Source organism: Scyliorhinus torazame, chromosome 1 (assembly GCF_047496885.1).
Source record: "Scyliorhinus torazame isolate Kashiwa2021f chromosome 1, sScyTor2.1, whole genome shotgun sequence".
Classification (NCBI taxonomy): Eukaryota; Metazoa; Chordata; class Chondrichthyes; order Carcharhiniformes; family Scyliorhinidae; genus Scyliorhinus; species Scyliorhinus torazame.
This window is the reverse complement of record NC_092707.1, coordinates 299,624,343-299,645,200: the sequence shown is the minus strand read 5'-3', so window position 1 is coordinate 299,645,200 and position 20,858 is coordinate 299,624,343. Positions and strand designations below refer to the sequence as shown.

Genomic DNA, 20,858 nt, shown 5'->3' with positions numbered 1-20,858 from the left:
GGGAGCTGCCGAAACGTGCGACTTAGCTGGTCATCGCCGCACCCGGAAGTCTTAACACAGGATTATTAAACACATTAACATCAGAGAGAATAACTTTTCAATTACCAGTTAAACAATTCTTAAAATAAAAGGAAACCCTTTTTACTACTAACTAACACAATCTCGATCTCCAATTAAGCAAAGCCCATTGCAGATCAAAAGCTACGTAACAATAAAGTTAGCGCACACAGGGTTACTTGCTGTACAATAGAGATTTCTTTGAAAGACTGCTTGATGAGAGAATGAAACACTCTCAGGAAACAGCATGCAGATTCTTCTGTCTGTGTCAGTTTGCTGCTTAACTTGTCAGCGTTTTTTCAAAAACTGCTGCTCAACTTAAAACTCCTAGCATGCTTCCAAACCTATAGCAAAATGCAAAACTACAGATTGAACTGGCTCTTCCCATTAATTACATAATCTTTGTCCCATGAAAATCACCTGAACTGCTTATTAAAGTCTAAATGCAATGGGCATGATCTAATAGCCGCATCCCACTGGGCATTCCACCGGTACTGGGGCGGGACATGGCCAGAAGATCACAGAAGAGGCTTTCCTCGAGACTCCCGATGAGCTTAAAAGCATTTTCAACTATGCGCGCACTGGATGGAATGGCCACGCGGCATCTATCCTGCTGAGGAGACCCCAGCCAAGAATCATTCAGCAGTGGTCCCCACAAACAGGGACCAGGCAGGACTTCATTTGGGGGGGATCTTCCATTGATCAGATGCCTCTGGGTGTTTAGCCTCTGGGCAGGGTGGCATCCTGGCACTGCAGGTGCCACCCAGGCACCTTGGAATTGCCAGTCTGGCAATCTGGCAGTGCCCCCGGGCACCCTGGAAGTGCCATGCGAGTGCCAGACTGGCACTGCCTAGGTGGTACTTCCAGGCTGTCAGGGGCACTGAAAGGGTGTCAGGCTGGCAGTACCAAGGTGCCAAGCTGACATTTTGCCCATGCCAGGTGTGCCCTATCCCTGTGAGGTTGGATGTGGGGTGTCTCGCGAATCCCATTACAGGTGAGTTAGGGCGTTGGGGGGGGGGGGGGTCCGTGGGTCGCGTTGGGGATTTAAAAATGGTCCCCTGATCTCTTCCTGCACTGAGAAGTTCCGCTCGTCAGAGCTCCTCAATGCAGGAATGGACGCTAAGTACAGCCTCGGGGCGAGGGGGGGGGGGGGTTCCCCCGCCGGGTCCTAAACTGGCAACATTCCTGTTAGATAGCAGGGTCAATTCTGGAGCTACACTGTGGGGAATGACTCCGCTAATCCCGCCCAGAAAGGACTCTGAATACTTTTGGTTCGTTCACGCCCTATCCTCAAATTACCTACTCTCGCGGGAACCTCCAGCAATCGTAACAAAATTTCACCAGGTTTCTCTTTGTAAACACGTATATGGTTGGAAGAGTGATGATCTTACTTTTACAACATCTGAATTGCACCTTTTACAGCCACAGAGTCTGCATACCATCACCTAGATTCTTTAATAATAGACATATATATATATACCTTAAAAACATACTGCAACAGGTATGAAATATAATATAGTACCCATTTCTTACATTCATCACACAGTGAATAGACATGTGGTAACCACGCACTGTGACCCCCTCATCTGTGCTTGGGGTTATCCAATTTAGAACCCAAGAATGTTAACCGCCGTAAATCCCTTACCAGGATGGTTTTTCAACTGACAGCTGAAGGGAGACGAGGATTGTTATGTGGAAATCGTAACTACTCATCATAGACGGCTCGGGAGTCTGGAGCAGCAAGAGTCCTGCCCCCCACCCCCAGCTAATCTGCATTCATCCACATCATTGGAACGCCTAACTCAAAATGAGCAGCCCTTCTATTCCTACCAGCACTTCTGGCCCAATCTGCCTCTGATCCCTCGCAATCACTCCTCACCCTACGAGCCACATTATACCCCGTCGAAGTTGCAATCTCTACTCCAGCAGCAGGAAACCTACGTGCTCATGGCTGTTGCCTCTTTTGTAGCCACCCGACCAGGAGGTAAGCCTGACTCTCGAGGGAGAAAATAATACATGGCACAGAGCTAAAACAATGGGTTCAGGGACCTGGGGTGGGATTCTCCAACCCCCCGCCGGGTAGGAGAATCGCCGGGGGGCGGCGTGAATCCCGCCCCCGCCGGCCGGCGAATTCTCCGGCACCGAAAATTCGGCAGGGGCGGGAATCGCGCTGCGCTGGTCGAACGGGCCCCCGCGCCCCCCCCCCCCACACCTCCACCCCCGGCGATTCTCTGGCCCGCGATGGGCCGAAGTCCCGCTGCTGTCAAGCCACTCTCGCCGACGTATCAAATCACCTACCTCACCGGCGGGGCTGGCGGTGCGGGCGGGCTCCAGGGTCCTGGGGGGGGGGCGCGGGGCGATCTGGCCCCAGGCGGTGCACCCACGGTGGCCTGGCCCGCGATCGGGGCCCACCGATCCGCAGGCGGGCCTGTGCCGTGGGGGCACTCTTTTCCTTCCGCCTCGGCCATAGCCTCCACGATGGCCGATGCGGAAGTGACCCCCCCCCTGCGCATGCGCGGGGATGATGTCAGCAGCTGTTGATGCTCCAGTGCATGCGCGGGGATGACATCAGCAGCCGCTGACACTCCCGGGCATGCGCGGACATCCTCCAGCCGGCGCAGTCCCTTCGGCCCCGGCTGGTGTGGCGCCAAAGGCCTTTCCTGCCGGCTGGCGGTGCGCCAACCACTCCGGCGCAGGCCTAGCCCCTCAAGATGAGGGCTTGGCCCCTAAAGGTGCGGAGAAATCCGCACCTTCGGGGCGGCCCGACGCCGGAGTGGTTCCCGCCATTCCATCCCGCCGGGACCCCCGCCCTACCAGGCGGGGGAGAATCCCGGCCCAGAACTCTACAACTCTACCTGGAAACCTCAATACAGAGGACCCCATAGCCCCTGATCCCCTTATTAATCAGGCCCAAAGAGAGGGACAGAAAGATTGGATTAAGGGAGAGTGAAAACAGCAGAAAAGAAAAGTAAGAAAAATTATTTACATTTACATTTTTATGAGCATTTTTAAAAGTTTCTAAAATAACTGTTAGGAATGAGGCTCCAAATATAATTATTACAATTGTCCCCTTCTTGTGGAAAAGGTAGATTAGCAGTCAAAATAATTAGCAAATCGTTGAAAGGAAACTTACACAGTTAATCACTAGTCAATTTACTTCAGTGAGTTTAATGGACAATTAAAAGACAGCATCACCATACACCATAAGACCACAAGACAAAGGAGCAGAATTAGGTCACTCAGCACATCGAGTCTGCTCCGCCATTCAATCATGGCTGATATTTTTTCATCCCCATTCTCCTGCCTTCTCCCCATAACTCCTGATCCCCTTATTAATCAAGAACATATCTATCTCTGTCTTAAAGACATTTGGCCTCCACAACCTTCTGCGGCAAAGAGTTCCACAGATTCACAACCCTCTGGCTGAAGAAATTCCTCCTCATCTCTGTTTTAAAGGATCGTCCCTTTAGCCTGAGATGGTGTGCTCTGGTTCTAGTTTTCCTACAAGTGGAAACATCCTCTCCACATCCACTCTAAGATCCCCCCTCATCCTTCTAAACTCCAATGAGTACAGACCGAGAGTCCTCAACCAGTCCTCATACAACAAGTTCTTCATTCTTGTGAACCTCCTCAGGACCCTTTCCAAGGCCGGCCTTAGATACGGGGCCCAAAACTGCTCACAATACTCCAAATGGGGTCTGACCATAGCCTTATACAGTCTCAGAAGTACATCCCTGGTCTTGTATTCTAGCCCTTTTGACATGAATGCTAACATTGCATTTGCCTTCTTAATTGCCGACTGAACCTGCACATTAACCTTAAGAGAATCATGAACAAGGACTCCCAAGTCCCTTTGTGCTTCTGATTTCCTAAGTATTTCCCCATTTAGAAAATAGTCTATGCCTAAATTCCTCCTTCCAAAGTGCATAACCTCACACTTTTCCACATTGTATTCCATTTTCCACTTCACAGCCCACTGTCCTAGCTTGTCCAAGTCCTTCTGCAGCTCCCTTGCTTCCTCAATACCACCAGTCCCTCTACAGACCTTTGTATCATCTGCAAACTTAGCAACAGTGCCTCCAGTTCCTTCCTCCAGATCATTAATCGCAGAAGTCATGGGCAAGTTAAGCTGTTTTTGTGATGCTAGCAGTGGATCAACTCAAATCGCCCAGCACGTGCACCATTTCGTAAATCACAGGATATCTTCCTTGATACAAGTACTGCCCAAGTTGTGCATTAATAACATTGTGCAACATTCAGATACTTTATATTTCCAGCACGATTTGCCCTACATTGTTTGGAATTCAGGGCTCAGAGGTTTGTCTGTTTGCCTGCATTAATTCCACTCACCTTGGCAGTGTCAGAAATGCTGTCCCAATTTCCTCCAGTAAGGGCATATTTCCCACTTCCAATGCGTGCCAGGATTTCTTCAGGAGTATCTTCAGGTCCATTTGCAAAAGGTGTGAAGCTAATCAAGAAGCAAGAAAATCATTCAACCTTTGGATTTCACTGATGTTTTTATTTTATAGACTCCAGCAAAAACTCAAAAAACTGTTGACCGTCAGAATGTTCCATTTTACATTTCCCGATATTACACTGAGAAGATTTGAAACAGCCATTATTGCAGTTTCCATGTCATTGATGGGAGCTCATATACAGCTGCTGAGTCCAAGGAAAAACACAAGCGGTTTGATTAAAGCAAGAGTGACATTAATAGAGTGATGTGGAGATGCCGGTGTTGGACTGGGGTGAGCACAGCAAAAGTCTTACAACACTAGGTTAAAGTCCAACAGGGTTTGTTTTGAATCACTAGCTTTTGGAACACTGCTCCTTCCTCAGGTGAATTAATAGAGTGGACATTGCAGCAATGGACCCATGATTTTCTAAGGAGCCTCCCACAGCATGCAAGGCTCAACAAATAAAATTGACAAGTTGAGAGAGAAGAAAGGTAGCATGAAAGGAGATTGAAGGTAGGAGCCTGTTGCCAAGAAAGGGGTACGGGTGTCTCGATCAAAAGATGGGGAGTTGGAAAGGATAAATGTCAGGATAAAGGATGGGGTGTTACTTGGGTTATAGTGTCGATGATTGGATTGTAAGCTGCATGGGGTACAGTGTCTGTATGAAAGAATGGGGAGTTACATGTGGTACAGTGTCTCCATGAAAGGATGGGGAGTTGGATAGGATCCAGTGTCCGTATGAAAGGATGGGGAGTTGGCCAGGGTACAGTGTCTGGATCTAAGGGTGGGGAGTTGGATGTGGTACAATATCTGGAACTAAGGATGGGGAGTTGGATGGGGTAGTGTCTGTGTGAAAGGATGGGCATTGGATGGGGTACAGTGTCTGGATGGAAGGAGGAGGAGTTGGATGAGGTGCATTGTCTTTATTAAAGGATGGGCTGTTGGATGGGGAACAATGTTGCTAAATACTGGAGTGAGGGAGTTTGCTGATGTAGGGTGTGCTAGTTAAATAACTGTTCATGAAAATATGCCTTGGTTGATCTCGCAAACATTTAATGGTGACTTTAGGTTTTTTGTTTTGCTTAAAATCAATCAATTTTGTGGGATAAAAAGGTACATTTATGATGTTTCTAAGACTGTTTTGCCTTGGAGTTTATGCTTGATTTTTGGTAAAACAAAGGGGTCATGTGACCGGTTCCGAAGCCTGGCTGACAACAGGATTGGGTGACTTGGTTGTTAAAGGCCAAAGGAAGGCCCAGATTGTTTTCTGGGAAGAAGGTGTGAGGTGTTCACACTTTCAGACAATGGCAGGAACATCTGTATTGACAATGGTTAGACTGATCGTCTCCAATGTGAAGAAGGTGTTGAGAATGTCAGGTAAACAGCTTTTCTTTAAAATTTCCATTTACTTGCAAGATAAAAGAGAGTTATCTCAAGGATAGCTAATCAGCATTTCTAGCTTGATTCAAGGCACATGTGATTCATGTTGCCATGGAGATTGACTTTGTGAGGGGAAGGTTTCCTACAAAATCCCTGAAACTCTCAGTTTTCTCTTCCAGTGTCCAGGAGAGATAAAGCAGCTGTAGTCCAAAAGCCTCTATATTCACCACACAGGAATACAGGCAGGAACTTGCACTCAGATTGGAAAGATGTGAGGATTTGAAACGCGCCTGGAATATTCGTCTGACTTGAGCTAGAGAATGCCCAGGAAGATCCTTCACCATGACAGACAGTTCAGGTGTTAAAATCTACCAGTCTGGGAGCAGAAGTCAACCCTGGGAGCTAAGAATCTCTTTGGACTAGATCTGGGAAAAATTTATGACTTGTTAAAAATCTGCATGATGTTTAACTGTGAAGTGGGTTTTTGGGTTATATATTAAAAATAAAAATGGGAAGTTCTATAGCTAAGTGTACGTTGCCAATAACAATAGTGTTTAGTCAAAAAGGTTTAGTCTGTTACAGTAAAAGCCTCTAAACATGAAGTCTTGTCATGTTTTCCTTTCAGCTATCAAATGGAAGTTTGAACTTCTTTTTAAACATGTATTGATCTCTATGGGGATCATAACAAAAACAACCAAAACTTGAATTATGTACTGCCTTCAATATAACTAAACTTCCCAAGACAAATTACAAAATGTTTGCCACAAAGTCACATAAGCAATTATTAGGCAACATGACCAAGAGCTTGGTCAGAGAGGAAGGATCTATGGTACATCTTAATGAAGAAACACAGGTAGAAAGGTGAAATGTTTTAGTAGTTCCAGAGCTTTGGGTCTTGGCAGTGATGGCTTGGCCAGCTTTGCTGCAGCACATCTATCTAAAGGGATACTTAGGTACATTACAGAGATAAAGGAAGAGGCAAAATCATGGAGGAATTTGTAAACAAGGGTGAGAATTTTAAAATTGAAATGTTGTTCAACTGGGAGCCAATATAGGTCAGCGAGCACAGGCACAGGTGTAATAATATCTTATTAATGACATTGTTAAGGTTTAATGACAATTACATTATTAAACAGGTGATCGGAATGAATGGCACCGTAGGGTTAGGTTACTTAATCAACCCCTTTAATCACCTTTTGCTTTAACGTATTAAGTTTCCGGTGAATTTTTATTCATGCATTATCCATATAAAGGGCTGCCATTTTATCGTGTCTCTTCATTTGTTAATTTAGTTTCACTGATTTAGCCCAAAATAGGATAAATGTGGCTGAGACACTGGGAGAAGGAGTACTGCTGACTGACATGAAATGTCACCAGCCCTCTTCCATCAGTGATCGTACACCAGCTGTTTTCCTCTATTTTTCCAAATTCAGGGACAGGAATGTAAAACAGAAAGCAATAAATGCCTCACAAGTGTTTCAATAAATACAAATAGACACCTGATTTTAAGGGACTGGGATGGGCAAGTATGGGCAATGCAGCTGAGGATTCTGGGTACATTTCCTTAAAGGTATCCCCAGCCTTACTGATCCCACCATCTGTTCGGCAGACAAGGCGAGAAACATGAGGTGCGATTTCCTATTCCGTGACCCCCGATATACGTTTCCCGATGGGATGGAGAATCGGGGTAAATGCGATGCTCCAACCCCTCGCAGGCGGTGTGAACGAGGTCCACGATCTGCGTCAGCAGGAGGTTGTAAATAAATGCAAATGGGTCTTAATGACCCATTTGCATCTATTTAGCGGGCCTGCCCCCCCCCCCCCCACCCCTGCTCCGGCTTTCCATGGTTCTTTGGCTTCCGTGGCCATCTGCGAGGTCAACCACACCAGGGCCACGCTGGTAGAGACCATCTGAGCCCATCCTAGGGGAGATAGGGCAGGACAGAGGAGACAGGGAAGGACAGGACAGCATGGGTGGGACAGGGCAGAGTGGGTGGGACAGGGGAGAGTGGGTGGGACGGGGGGAGACTGGGTGGGACAGGGGGGAGAGTGGGTGGGACAGGGGGGAGAGTGGGTGGGACATGGGGGGATAGTGGGTGGGACAGGGGGGAGAGTGGGTGGGACAGGGGGGAGAGTGGTTGGGACAGGGGGAAGAGTGGGTGGGACAGGGGGAGGGCAAGCTGAGCTGCAGGTTTTACAGAGATCTGAAATAGAGGCACCAGGAGCTATTACCAGTTGAATTACAAGCTGTTTAAAGTGACTGATACAGCTTCTGTTCAGCTGTGTTCTGAATCTAGGTGAGGAGTCCAACATTAAATTCATCAGTACTGGTGACGGGAAGTCACACAAACACATGCAATTCCACTGTATAAATCTGGTACAAACGGACAATTTCATGGACAATTTCTTGTTCATGGTCATAGTGCATTCTTTAAAGGATCATGTGGACATCTACTCATTGCCTCTGTAAGTTCTTCCAATATTTGTTTGCAAGGCACATGACCATTGAAAGCATTTACGATCACTGGGTATCTACAACCTCGCTGCTAATGATATTCAGGGCTGTGAAGTCACAGGACTGCATTCCAGTAATGTCTTGCATATCTGTGTCTCAACAGCAGTTATGGGAAACATAGAAACAGTTGCAGCACAGAAGGAGGCCATTCAATCCATCGTGCCATGCTGGCTAAAAATCGAGCCTTTCATCTTGGTGGCATATTTATCTTTTTCCATAACAACGGTAAATCTAACTTAATTGTGATCACTGCCATTAAAGTGTTCTCTCATTAATATCCCTTTCACCTATCCAGATTAATTCCCTAAAACTGAATCCAAAACTGCTCCCTCTTTTATTGGGATTGATATGTGGCTTAGAACATATTCCTGAATACATTAATACTGAATTTATCCCAATTACTATTAGGACAGTCAAAGTCTCTTAATTTTACAGCCCTTTTGTTTCTACACGTTTCAGCAGCTTGCCTACATACTTGCTCTTCTATTGCTTTCTGTCTATTAATGGGTCTATAGTATACTCGGAGCAGTGAAAGTGCCCCTTTTTTGTTACTCAGTTAGCCATATGGTAAGGGGGTCGGTGGAATTTGATGTTCCGTTCTTGTAGAACAAAGTATTTGAAGGAGAGGGAGGGGGCAGGCACAGAAAGAAAACTGCTTGCTTCACTTCCAGATTTCTCTCACCCTCTTGACCACCAATCATACATTTGGCTGATGAAAACAAGTATGCTGCCTTACCCTGCCAGCATAGTGTAGAGTAGAATCCCTAAACTCCACATATCACAGGCTGCATCATATCCTTGTCTCTTGAGTACCTACAGTAGAAATGGTAAGAAATTTGTTATTACTCAGTTGAATACCATTGATCATTAATCAAATTAACATTTTAATTAATTCAGTCAAATAGAATGATTTATCATTAGAATGTGTGGGAGAAGTTTTAGCACCTCCACAACAGGTGGGCGAGGCTTGGGAAGAGTGGGGTGGGTTAAAATTAGCAATGGCATAACCCCAGCCCAACATGCTGAGAATGCGCCTACTTATGGTTCAAATGTAACAGGTTTGGGGGCATCTGAGTAACCCAATTTGAAGAGGCATGTGTGTGATTATGTTTCAGTGAGACACCATTCCTCAGATTGTGGCCGTCTATAATGCTGGGTTTCCTATGACATGATCCTGTGATCTGTAGCAACCGGATCCAGTTGGAAGCTGGAGAAGATCAGGGAGGAATCAGAGGCTGCAACAGACCATGGTGGAGTGGAGAGATGGAGCTTTGGATTACTTGCCATTACAATTCATCAGCTTGCCCTCACACACACATCTCTGTCTTCGGTCTGCAGCAATGTTGCAATGAAGCTCAACACAAGCTTGAGGAATAGCAGCTCATCTTCCAGTTAGGCACTTTGCAGCCTTCTCGACTCAACACTTAGTTCAACAATTTCAGACCATGAGCAGTTTTGATTCTGCTTTTTGTTCGGCCATGTTTTGGGTCTGAGTTTTGTTTTTCATATTTTTGCTTTCTGACAAAGGTGTTCATTAGTGTGCAATTCACACCCACTCTGGACAAATGCTTTGTTTCTTTGCTACAACCATTAGCACACCCTCTCACTTTTGTTCTGTGACACCTTTGTCATTAAATCTCTCCTGCCCTTACCCTATTTCAGACATTCCCTTTAGGTATTCCTCCCCCTCTCCCATTCCATTGGCATAAATCCATCACATCCCTACCTGTGTTATTCCTTGTGTCTGAATAAAGCTCGTAATCTTACAGTTGAAGTAGATGCTTTATTTGTATGAGTTTGTTCTCTCTCCAGCACTTCTACTATGTTACATCTGAGCTGCCTGTTCTGTGTCCTGCTCACCAGCTGCCATTCCTGTGAAGAGTGCCACTGACCTCCTGTCTGTCTGTATTTTTGCATCTCCCGTGCTCCCTCTAGTAATTGCTTAGTTGTATTGCATTTACATTGACTCCTTGTGTATATACACAGATATGCAGATCACTACATCCCCCTTTTTTTCTTTTACATATTTTCTGTACAGTGTTAAAGAAAATTGTACAAAACAGTTAGATTAATTATATGTATAGCTGTACAAGTGGTGATGATATTGGTTATTATACAAAGCCAATTGGTATTTATGAGTCCAATCTTAATTACAAAATTTATGAGTCCAAACTTTATGAACTTGTTGAGTTTTTTATTCTGTTGTTGACGTGGTGATATTGATATTGGAACTTCTTTGTGAATGTCGTCAGTGTTCTTGTGTTTTAAGTAACCAACAAGTCATCACGAGGTGTTTGAATGGTCAAACCACTGATGTTGACTGACGTGGACTTTTTTCTGTGCATGTGGTATCAATCTGCCTTAAAAGCTGGTGTGCTTGTTTGTTCTGGAGCAAATGTGAATTTGTGAGATTCATTGTCATGCCATGGTATGTTTGTACTCTTGTCATTGTTTTGGAGTGTGCTGTTGCATTGTCTTTCATGTGCAGAGTTGTACCATGTTGAACAGGTCGTTGTTTCATTGCTGTTGTTTCTGTCTTTGTTGTTTTCGGTGTCGTTCTTGTTGTTGTTTCTGTCATGCTTGTTGTTTGTGTTTTTTTTGTTTTCATTGTTGTTTTTGTCATGCTTGTTGTTGTCTTTGTTATGCTTCTTGTTGTTGTTTTTGGTGTTGTGCTTGTAGTTTTTGTTGTTCTTGTTGTGCTTCTTGTGGTTTTTGTTGTTCTTGTTGTTGTTCTTGTTTCTGCTGTGCTTCTTGTGGTTTTTGTTCTTGTTGCGCTCAATGATTGTTCCATGTGGATTTTCCAAGTTATTGGTGTCAGTGTCCTCTGTGGTATCTGCTGTTTCGTTGAGCGTTTCTTCTTGAGGATTGTGAGAATGATCTGATGTTGCATTGGTCTTGGTGACATCAGTCATTTGTGGTGGATTTGATTCCGCTTCTTTGCGTCCTTGGTGCTCCTCTTCTGGAGTCATTTCTGGTTCATTTGAATCATCTTTGGTTTCTTGGTGCTCCTCTTCTGGAGTCAAAATCTTCAAGATTTCATTTTCTTGTGGGTCATTTAGAGTGGATGAGGTTTCAATTGACGTGGTCTCTCTGGACTCATGAGTAGCCCTACTCTGATTGTTGAGTGCTTCTGTACAGACAAGCTGAGATCTGTCAGTCTCGCTGCAATCCTGCACATCCTGTACGTCGATTATAATCACATTGTCACTGTTTTCACATAAAGTGGGTTAACTTCCATTGTCTTCTTGTTGATTATGTGAGCTGGGCAGACTTTCATAGTTTTCTTTTTCTTGTTCACATGAGGTGGATAGACCTTCATGATCTTGATCATGCATGGCGTTCACGATGGAGTCTTTAATTGCTTCCATTTTGGAGTCCCCTATGGGGGCATGCGTCGCTCTCTTTATGGAGTCTTTCATCGCTCTTTGTGTGGAATGGTGCAGTGTTCTCGCTGTAGAGTCGGTCTGTGCTCTCTCAACGGAGTCAGTCAGTACTCTCTGTGTGGTGTCGTGTTCTTCTTGGGTATTTGACAGGTTGCTGTCATCCAAAGTATCGACGATTTGCCATTGCATCATGGTATTGGATTCATCTACCATGAGTAGAGTCATATTGAGCTTTGCAACCATGTTGCTGATGCCATGATTAGCATTTCCGAATAACTCAGCCATGTCTGAGTAATATATTTCGATAAACAAAACATCTTTTTTTGTTTCGGATTTGTTATTGTGCTCTTCACTTTGATGGTGCAAACCGCTTGTTCCAGGGTGCTGGAAAGTTATTTTCAACTGCTGCTAGAAGTTCAGTCATTGTTGTGCCTTTTGAGGTTGAATTTGTTGGTTTTGTGCCTTTAAGAGTCTTGTTTGTGATTTTCGGGCATTTCCACTTTAAGTGGGCATGGTCTGCATCTGCTGATGGCATGCCCCTCGTGGGAATTGATTGTGCATGCGCAAATCGATGTTCCTTTACTGTGCGCTTTTTTGAAAACTGTGCATACGCGGCTTGCGCATGCACAGATCTATCTTTCAACTGTGCGCTCTTTTTGACCAACTGCGCATGCACGGTTTGCTCATGCGCAGATTCGTCGTCGAACTGTGCAGTCTTTTCGTTCAACTGCGCATGCACGACTTGTGTATGCGCAGAACGATCTGCACTCAAACCTCCTTTTTCAATTGAGCATGCGCGCTTGCGCATGCACAGAACGATCTGACTCCAAAACGGCTATTTTCAACTGCGCATGCGCGGCTGCGGTTTCCTGCACATGCGCAGAAGCAGATTTGCTTCTTTTGTTCCCTGGGCAGTTTAAAATGTGCTCAGATACCATTTTAATTGCTTTACACCAGTGGAGAAGAGCTTTTTCGGTGTTCTTTCTAGGTAAAGACTTAATGTTATTTTTTTCTTGCGATCCGTACTTTTCAATCGTGATTTCCCGCGTTAAACCTTTCTATTCTGATAATGATTGTTTGAGTTTTCCATCACTCATCCCCTGTGCAATTTGGTCTCTGAGTATTGAGTGTCTTAAAGCAGCATTATTACTGGTGTTACAGTGATCTTCAAATTTTTTAAGTATTACTTCTAATTTGGTGTTGTCTTCACCTTTCAAGTATTTAAAGCATTTATAGATTTCTCTAGCTTCATGTCCTGCTAGCAGCAGTGCTATTTTCATTTCTTCTCAGGCCGTGCTCAAATCATTAGCTATGATATATATGTCGAACATTTGTTTAAAACATTGCCATCTATGACTTAAATTACCGGTTGTTTTCAGCTGCGGGGGAGTTCTAATGAGTTTCATTGAATCAGCGAAGTCTCCCCACGTTGAATGTCTGGTACGAGTTTTTTTGTCATTTTGATCTTTCTGTGCCTGCATCTTGTGTAATCTTATAGTAAGCGTTCTGGAGTCTCCTAGTGCCATGTGTTATTCCTTGTGTCTGAATAAAGCTCGTAGTTTTACAGTTGAAGTAGATGCTTTATTTGTATGAATTTGTTTTCTCTCCAGCGCTTCTACTATGTTACATCTGAGCTGCCTGTTCTGTGTCCTGCTCACCAGCTGCCGTTCCTGTGAAGAGTGCCACTGACTTCCTGTCTGTCTGTATTGATACATCTCCCGTGCTCCCTCTAGTGATTGCTTTGTTGTATCGCATTTACATTGACCCCTTGTATATATACACAGATATGCAGATCACTACACTACCTTCCTTCAGTTCCAAGGAAGAATCATATTCACTCAAAATATTAACACTGTTCCTCTCTCCAAAGATGCTGCCAGGGCTGCTGAGTGCTTCTCGCATTTTCCAGCATTCACAGTCGTTTGCTTTTATATAGGTTCTAAGTTGATGTGGTTTACATGAACTTCAAAAAGGTATTTGATAGAGTTGGTGAAATGGATGGACAAGTAACAAATGAAGTTCAATGCAGAGTTATGTGAAGTGATTAATTTTGGTACAAAGAATATGGAGAGACACTATAAAACAAAAGATACAACTCTAAAGGGTGTGCAGGAGCAGAGGGACCTGGGCGTATACGTGCATAAGTCTTTATGGTGTGGGACAGGTTGAGAGAACAGTTAATAAAGCACACAGTATCCTAGGTTTTACTAATAGGGCCTAGAGTACAAGAGCAAAGAGGTTACAGAACTTGTATAAGACACTAGGATGGCCTCAGCTGGAGTACTGCATCTGGTCCTGGGCACCACACTTTAGGAAATTGAATAGGATGCGGAATGGATTCACCAAAATGGTTCCAAGATAGATTTTTGAAGAATAAAGGAATAAAGGTTTGTGGTGTTCGGGCGGGAAAGTGGAGCTGAGTCCACAAAGGATCAGCCATGATCTCATTGAGTGGCGGGGCAGGCTCGAAGGGCCAGTGGCCTACTCCTGCTCCGAGTTCTTATGTTCAAGGATGAAGAACTTCATTCACAAGGATAGTTTGGGGCGGCACAGGGGCACAGTGGTTAGCACTGCTGCCTCACAGCACAAAAAAACCTGGAGATTCCGTAGTAAAGAGAAGAGGCAGGCATTTCTGTGGCTTCAGACGTGAATCTAAGATGCTATGCTGCCTATGCTATGTCAGGTTCAATATCACTGAGACCTAGCGCCTGAGCTGCTGCAGAACTGATGGTGAGTGTGAACAGCCAGAAGCTGTGGCACACATCAATACTGATGCCGAAGGCAGAAAGAGTTAGGTGGCTCTGCAGTCAGAATTTAGGGAGCCAGGTAGAAAATTAGCAAGCAGTACTTCAAAAATAGTTATCTCTGTATTACGCCCGGTACCACGTGCAAACGAGAGTAGAAATTTGGGGATAAAAGAGGTGAATGTGTGGATGGAAAAATGGTGCCGGAAGGAGGGCTTTAGATTCTTGAAACATATTGATCAGTTCTCTGGGAGTCGAGACCTGTACAGGCCAGACTTGATTGTACATGACCTGAGCCAGGACCAATTTCCTTGCAGGGCAATTTGCGAGTGCAACAGGAGACAACGTTTACAAGCCCTAGAGTTGGATTTACTGTTGCTGCGATATCTAGAGCAGCCAAAAAAAGGTGTTCAGTAACTGCCGGTTCTCCCACAAACCACAAAGATGCCTGGCAGAAGCAGGCACATGAAAGGCTTGCGGGTTCAGAGGACATTGTGTCAAACTGTGCCAGAGGCCAAGGGAGGTGATATGCTTCCAGCCACCACCCACAAACAGTGGCACATCCGTGAAATGGAAGAATGCGGAACCAAATTGGATGACATGAAAGCATTAGAGAGGGTGCAGAAGAGTTATTGATTCGAGGGATGAGGAATTTTAGTTATGAAGGTAGGATGGAGAAGTTAGGACTGTATTCCTTAGAGAAACAAAGGCTGAGAGGAGATTTGATGGAGGTATTCAAAATCATGAGAGATCTGGACAGGGTTAGCAAGTAGGTATAGCGAAACTGTTCATAATTGTGAAAGAATCAAGAAAGAGAGAGCACAGATAATAGTTGACAAAAGGTGTAACAGTGATATGAGGAGAAACTTCTTTACACAGCGAGTAGTTAGGGTTTGCAATGCACTGCCTGAAAATGTGGTAGAGGCTTCAACTGAAGCATTCAAAAAGGAGTTAAGACTGTTATCTGATTGATGTGTTGGGTGTTCTGGATCACAAACAGGACACCAACACTAGAAGTGGCGCAACTTATTAGAAGGTTAACTATATTAACATACTTGAACTGTGGGTAAATGCAATACCAGCTTTAACTGTTGACCCTTGCCTAGTCCTAACCAGGTGATGCACTCAGCACATGGTGAATGTCTGTGTTGCAGGCTGTGAGCTCTGTGCTCCGAGCTGGCTGCTACTAGAATGAGCGGGAACTCTCCTGTCCCCTGTCTTTATAGTGTGTGTACTCTCACTGGTGGTTGGCTGCGGTGTTGTGTATGCTGATTGGTCCCACTGCATGTCCATCAGTGTATGTGTGTCTGCACCATGATATACTGGTGTATATTATGACATCCCCCCTGTTACATAAAGACTATGTGCCTGCGTGACAATAAATATTGTGTAGTGAATGTACCTGACTATGTGTGTGCGTGTTATTTACATGACTATGTACATGAGGCTAATCTGTTTACATGGGAAGGTGCCTGGTGCCGAGAAATAGGGTGTCACACCAACAACGAAATGAACATTATATACAAACTACTGGAACGATGAAACAGGATAACAGAACAGATCAAAGACTCCAACATCGTAAAACTCATAAGTCAAGTCTCTGAGGTGGGCGACGAATTCTGGTTGACCGTCTCAAGGGTGGGTCAGGAGTCACCGGTTGAGGAACAGGCTGGGCCACGGCAGAGTGAGGAGGATGCAAAGTATTCGGAATCTCCACATAGTCCAGGTTGGGGACAACAGAACGGCGTGGCACCGGTGGAGGATCACGTAGCGAGCGTGGAACGAGACGAAGGGCACGCCGATTGCGGCGGCGAATGGAACCATCTGGCAGACGAACCAGGAATGAGCGGGGAGACACCTGCTGAAGAACCACGGCAGTTGCAGACCAGCCACCCTCCGGAAGATGGATGCGGACGTTGTCATCCGGCGCCAGAGCAGGGAGATCAGTCGGCCGAGCGTAATGCGCCCCCTTGTGTTGTGCACGAGACTGTTACATCCGCTGAAGGACCGGAAAGTGGTCGAGGTCTGGGACATGAATGGACTGCACCGTGGTCCTGAGGGTGCGACCCATGAGCAGCTGAGCTGGCGCCAGGCCCGTGGAGAGTGGGGCCGAACGATTAGACCAGCAAGGCGAGGTAGAAGTCGGATCCTGCATCGGCAGCCTTGCAGAGGAGCCGTTTGACTATGTGGACGCCCTTTTCCGCTTTGCCATTGGATTGGGGGTGCAGGGGACTGGATGTCACATGCACAAAGTTGTACCTGCTGGCAAAGTTGGACCATTCCTGGCTCGCGAAGCAAGGGCCGTTGTCCGACATCACAGTGAGTGGGATGCCGTGACGAGCAAAGGTCTCCTTGCAGGCACGGATGACTGCCGATGATGTGATGTCGTGCAGGCGTACGACCTCCGGGTAGTTCAAAAAATAGTCTACAATCGGAACATAGTCCCTGCCGAGCGCATGGAACTGGTCAATGCCTACCTTAGACCAAGGAGACGTGACCAACTCGTGGGGCTGTAGGGTCTCAAGTGGTTGGGCGGGCTGGAACCGCTGACAGGTGGGGCAGTTGAGCACTGTGTTGGCGATGCCCTCATTGATGCCGGGCCAGTACACAGCCTCTCGGGCCCTCCGTTGGCACTTCACGCCAGGATGGCCCTCGTGTAGCTGTTCGAAAACGAGCTGGCGCATGCTGTGTGGGATCACGATGTGGTCCAGCTTCAGGAGGACACCATCGACTACTGCCAGATTGTCTCTGATATTGTAGAACTGCGGGCATTGGCCCTTGAGCCACCCGTCCGTCATGTGGCGCATGACACGCTGTAGTAGGGGGTCAGCCGCAGACTCGCGGTGACTGTGGATAAGGCGTTCATCCGTGGCCGGCATATTGGAGGCTGTGAAGGCCACATGGGCGTCAACCTGGCAGACGACCCCCTCTGGATTACACGGGGTGTTGACTGCCCTGGACAGAGGGTCGGCTATGTTCAGGTCCTTGCCCGAGGTGTATAGGAGGTGGAAATCGTACCGCCGGAGTTAAAACAGAATGCGCTGGAGGCGAGGGGTCATATCATTCAGGTCTTTTTGTATAATGTCGACAAGAGGGCAATGGTCGGTCTCGACAATGAATTGGGGGAGGCCGTTCACGTAATTATGAAATTTGTCGACCCCAGTCAACAGGCCCAGGCACTCCTTTTCGATCTGCGCGTAGCGCTGTTCAGTGGGGGTCATGGCACGGGGGCCCATGATGAGGCCTCATCGCGTTGCAGGAGCACCGCCCCAATGCCAGATTGGCTGGCATCCGTTTAAATTTTTGTTTCCTTCGTGGGATCAAAAAATGCCAAAGGTCTGAAAGGCTGACCACGCTAGTAGATTAGCGGAAGCACCAGTGTCCAGGCGGAATCGTATCTGGGATCGGTTGACCATCAGAGTGGCACACCACTCGTCGTCTGGATCAATGCTGTGCACCGACAGCGGCTGGTGGTTTTGATTCGGGGACAGCCTGTTCTTTGTTATAACAGCGACTCGAAAAGGCTCCCTCGGGTCCTCGGTGTCACTGGTTTGCGGGAAGTCGGAATCGGACTCAGTTTGGGCGTAGGTAACTGCTTGTTGCAGGGTTCTTCGGAGGTTTATTTCATTTCCTGGTTCAATTTGAGGCATTGTGCTGTCATTCCAGGTGAAGGAAGGTTGTTTTACAGCTTTAAAAGATTTTTTCTTTGATTTGGGATGTTTCCCCTTTAAATGGGCATGGTCCGGGGCCTCTGACGTCATGACGCGTGTGATGTAGCACGTAGGAGGCGTTTGCACATGCGCAGATCGCGGTTCCTTTACTGATGGCCATTTTCGTGATTGCGCATGCGCGGCGTCGCCCAACTGCGCAAGTGCAGTCCCTTTAGAAAGATGGCCGCCGACCAAAATTGTTCTCTGCTCCGGGACTTTGGCCTCGACGTGACTACTGGCGCTTCTCTTACCTTTCCTTGCTGGTTGGAGTGTGTTTTCCTCACAGTATTTGCCGAATTTGTACAGGACTGCCTGGAAGTCGCTCCTGTTTTGCCCCTGGGAGAACTTGAATTTTTAAAAGATTTCTTCTGCTCTGGCACCGGCGATGGTGAGGAGAAGCTCTGTTTTTTCAGGATCGGCCAGGTCTTCTAGTTCGGCTGCCAGCAGGAAGATTTCAAACTTTTGCCGGAATGCCCGCCAGTTTTCACTGGAGCTGCTGCGGAACCCGGATTTTGAACATCTTGCCTGGGTATCGTTGCTGGTTGTCACTATACGCTGAGGTGCCAGCGATGTGGAGCGGCGGCGACGGGTTGATATTCTCCATACTTCAGGATGCCGGACTGCTGATAAGTTGCAGGTGGGTCTCAGTATGTTTCCAAAATGTCCTAACAGCGAGCTGTGAACCCTTCAACACTGATTTATTTTATCTGCAGAATTTGCTGTGAAATCTCTAGTAGATTATTTTGAAAGCTCCAGCATTGAGTTGTGATATCTACAGCAGTGTACTGTGAAATCACCTGAAGTAGAGTTTCAAGTGTACAATAAGGAGCTGTGAAATCTTCAAACCAGAAATGCTGATTGTCCAGCAGTGAGCTACAAAATCGCCAGTAATGTATTTCAAAATCTCTTGTCTTGAATTGTGACATCTCTAGCGGTGAATTTTGAAAACTGCAGCATTGAGTATGAAATCTCTAACAGTGTGTTGGGAAATCTCCAGCAGTGTGTTGGGAAATCTCCAGCAGTGTGTTGGGAAATCTCCAGCAGTGTGTTGGGAAATCTCCAGCAGTGTGTTGGGAAATCTCCAGCAGTGTGTTGGGAAATCTCCAGCAGTGTGTTGGGAAATCTCCAGCAGTGTGTTGGGAAATCTCCAGCAGTGTGTTGGGAAATCTCCAGCAGTGTGTTGGGAAATCTCCAGCAGTGTGTTGGGAAATCTCCAGCAGTGTGTTGGGAAATCTCCAGCAGTGCGTTGGGAAATCTCCAACGATGAGTTGTGAAACATTGAGCACCGATTTGTGAAATCTCCAGCTGGGCATCGTGAAATCGCCAGAAGTAAGTTTTCAAATGTCCAGCAATGAGCTGTGATATTTCTAGTAGTTGTAACGGCTCTTCCTAGTTGTTCCCGGTTATTTCCTGTGTATTCCCTTATTTCCCCTTTGTTTTAATTTTGCTGTTATATTTTTTATCCATGGATGTTCAATAGACCTGTGACTTTAAGGGAAAGCGGCTTGTACCTTTAGTTCAAACAGAAGGATCCAGAAGACTGTGCTGTTTTAGACTGGCTGACATCAGTGATAACACGGTTTGGTTTATTTGGCTGGTAGCCACTGAGTTGGCCTAAAAAGCTGTGCTCTGCCTAGTAACGGGTGGTGATTGGGTCTTATCCCACTGAAATGGTTCAGAGATCGAAGGAGCTTTCAATTTTGCTTTGGCAACAGGGAGATGAGCTAAATCTTCACCAGAAAGCTGTTGCTAACTCATTCCCAAATGATCCAGCTAAATTCTCTTCAGAAGGCCACTGTGAGGGATGATGCTCTCTCCAGAAATTTGGGGCGCCGTCCTCTGGAGGCTGCACAGACCTGAAGTCAAACCATGAGCTGGAAGCAGGGATTGATGTGAAATAAATTGTCTCAAGAAAGAAATTGTCGTAAATGTGAACCTCACACTGAAGGCCTAGTTTGATAAGAACTAATGTGACTCTCCAGAAGGCCTATTCCCTGTGAGTACTGAATGAATGACTCTGCAAAGAAGACCGTTACCTGCTGTAAACCAGAGACTTTAATCAGCGACAGTGCTATGTGGAGAGTGTGCTGAAGAACCACCATTGAAAGCAAAGGCTCTTACCATTTGACATTCGTCCTTACTATTTTCACCTAATGTTTGTCTGTCTTGTGTGTGTGGGTGGAGAGTGAGACAATTAAAAGGGGTAGTAGGTATTAGCTTGTCGTTAACCAGATGTGTTTACCATATACTTCATCATCATTCTTGTTATAAGTAAACAGTAATTGTGTTGCTACTTACAAACCTGGAGCGGGATTCTCTGACCCCCACCAGGTCGGAGAATCGCCGGGGGGGCAGCGTGAATCCCGCCTATGCCGGCTGCCAAATTCTCCGGCGCCGGGGTTTTGGCGGGGGTGGGAATCGCGCCGCGCCATTCGGCGGCCGCTGGTAGCGCCCCCCCCCCCCCCACCGATTCTCCGGCCCGCGATGGGCTGAGTGGCTGCCCGTTTTCAGCCAGGTCCGTATCGGCGGGACCTGGCTCTATGGGCAGCCTGCAGAGTCCTCGGGGGGCGATGGGGGGGGGGGGGGGAGATCTGGCCCCGGGGGGGCCCCCA

The 20,858-nt window shown here is 46.5% G+C and overlaps 1 protein-coding gene across 5 annotated transcripts in view; it reads right to left on the bottom strand.

The window, feature by feature from the left end:
- The window catches only part of rps6ka2 (ribosomal protein S6 kinase, polypeptide 2), a 531,365-nt gene that overhangs the window by 25,394 nt on the left and 485,113 nt on the right, over window positions 1–20,858 (bottom strand). For all 5 annotated transcript variants that reach the window (XM_072507735.1, XM_072507736.1, XM_072507732.1 and 2 more), the window contains 2 exons: window positions 9,146–9,222; window positions 4,408–4,525 (listed from right to left, as the gene is read on the bottom strand). In XM_072507735.1, coding sequence (XP_072363836.1) covers window positions 4,408–4,525; window positions 9,146–9,222 — 195 coding nt within the window. The remainder of the gene's footprint in view (window positions 1–4,407; window positions 4,526–9,145; window positions 9,223–20,858) is intronic.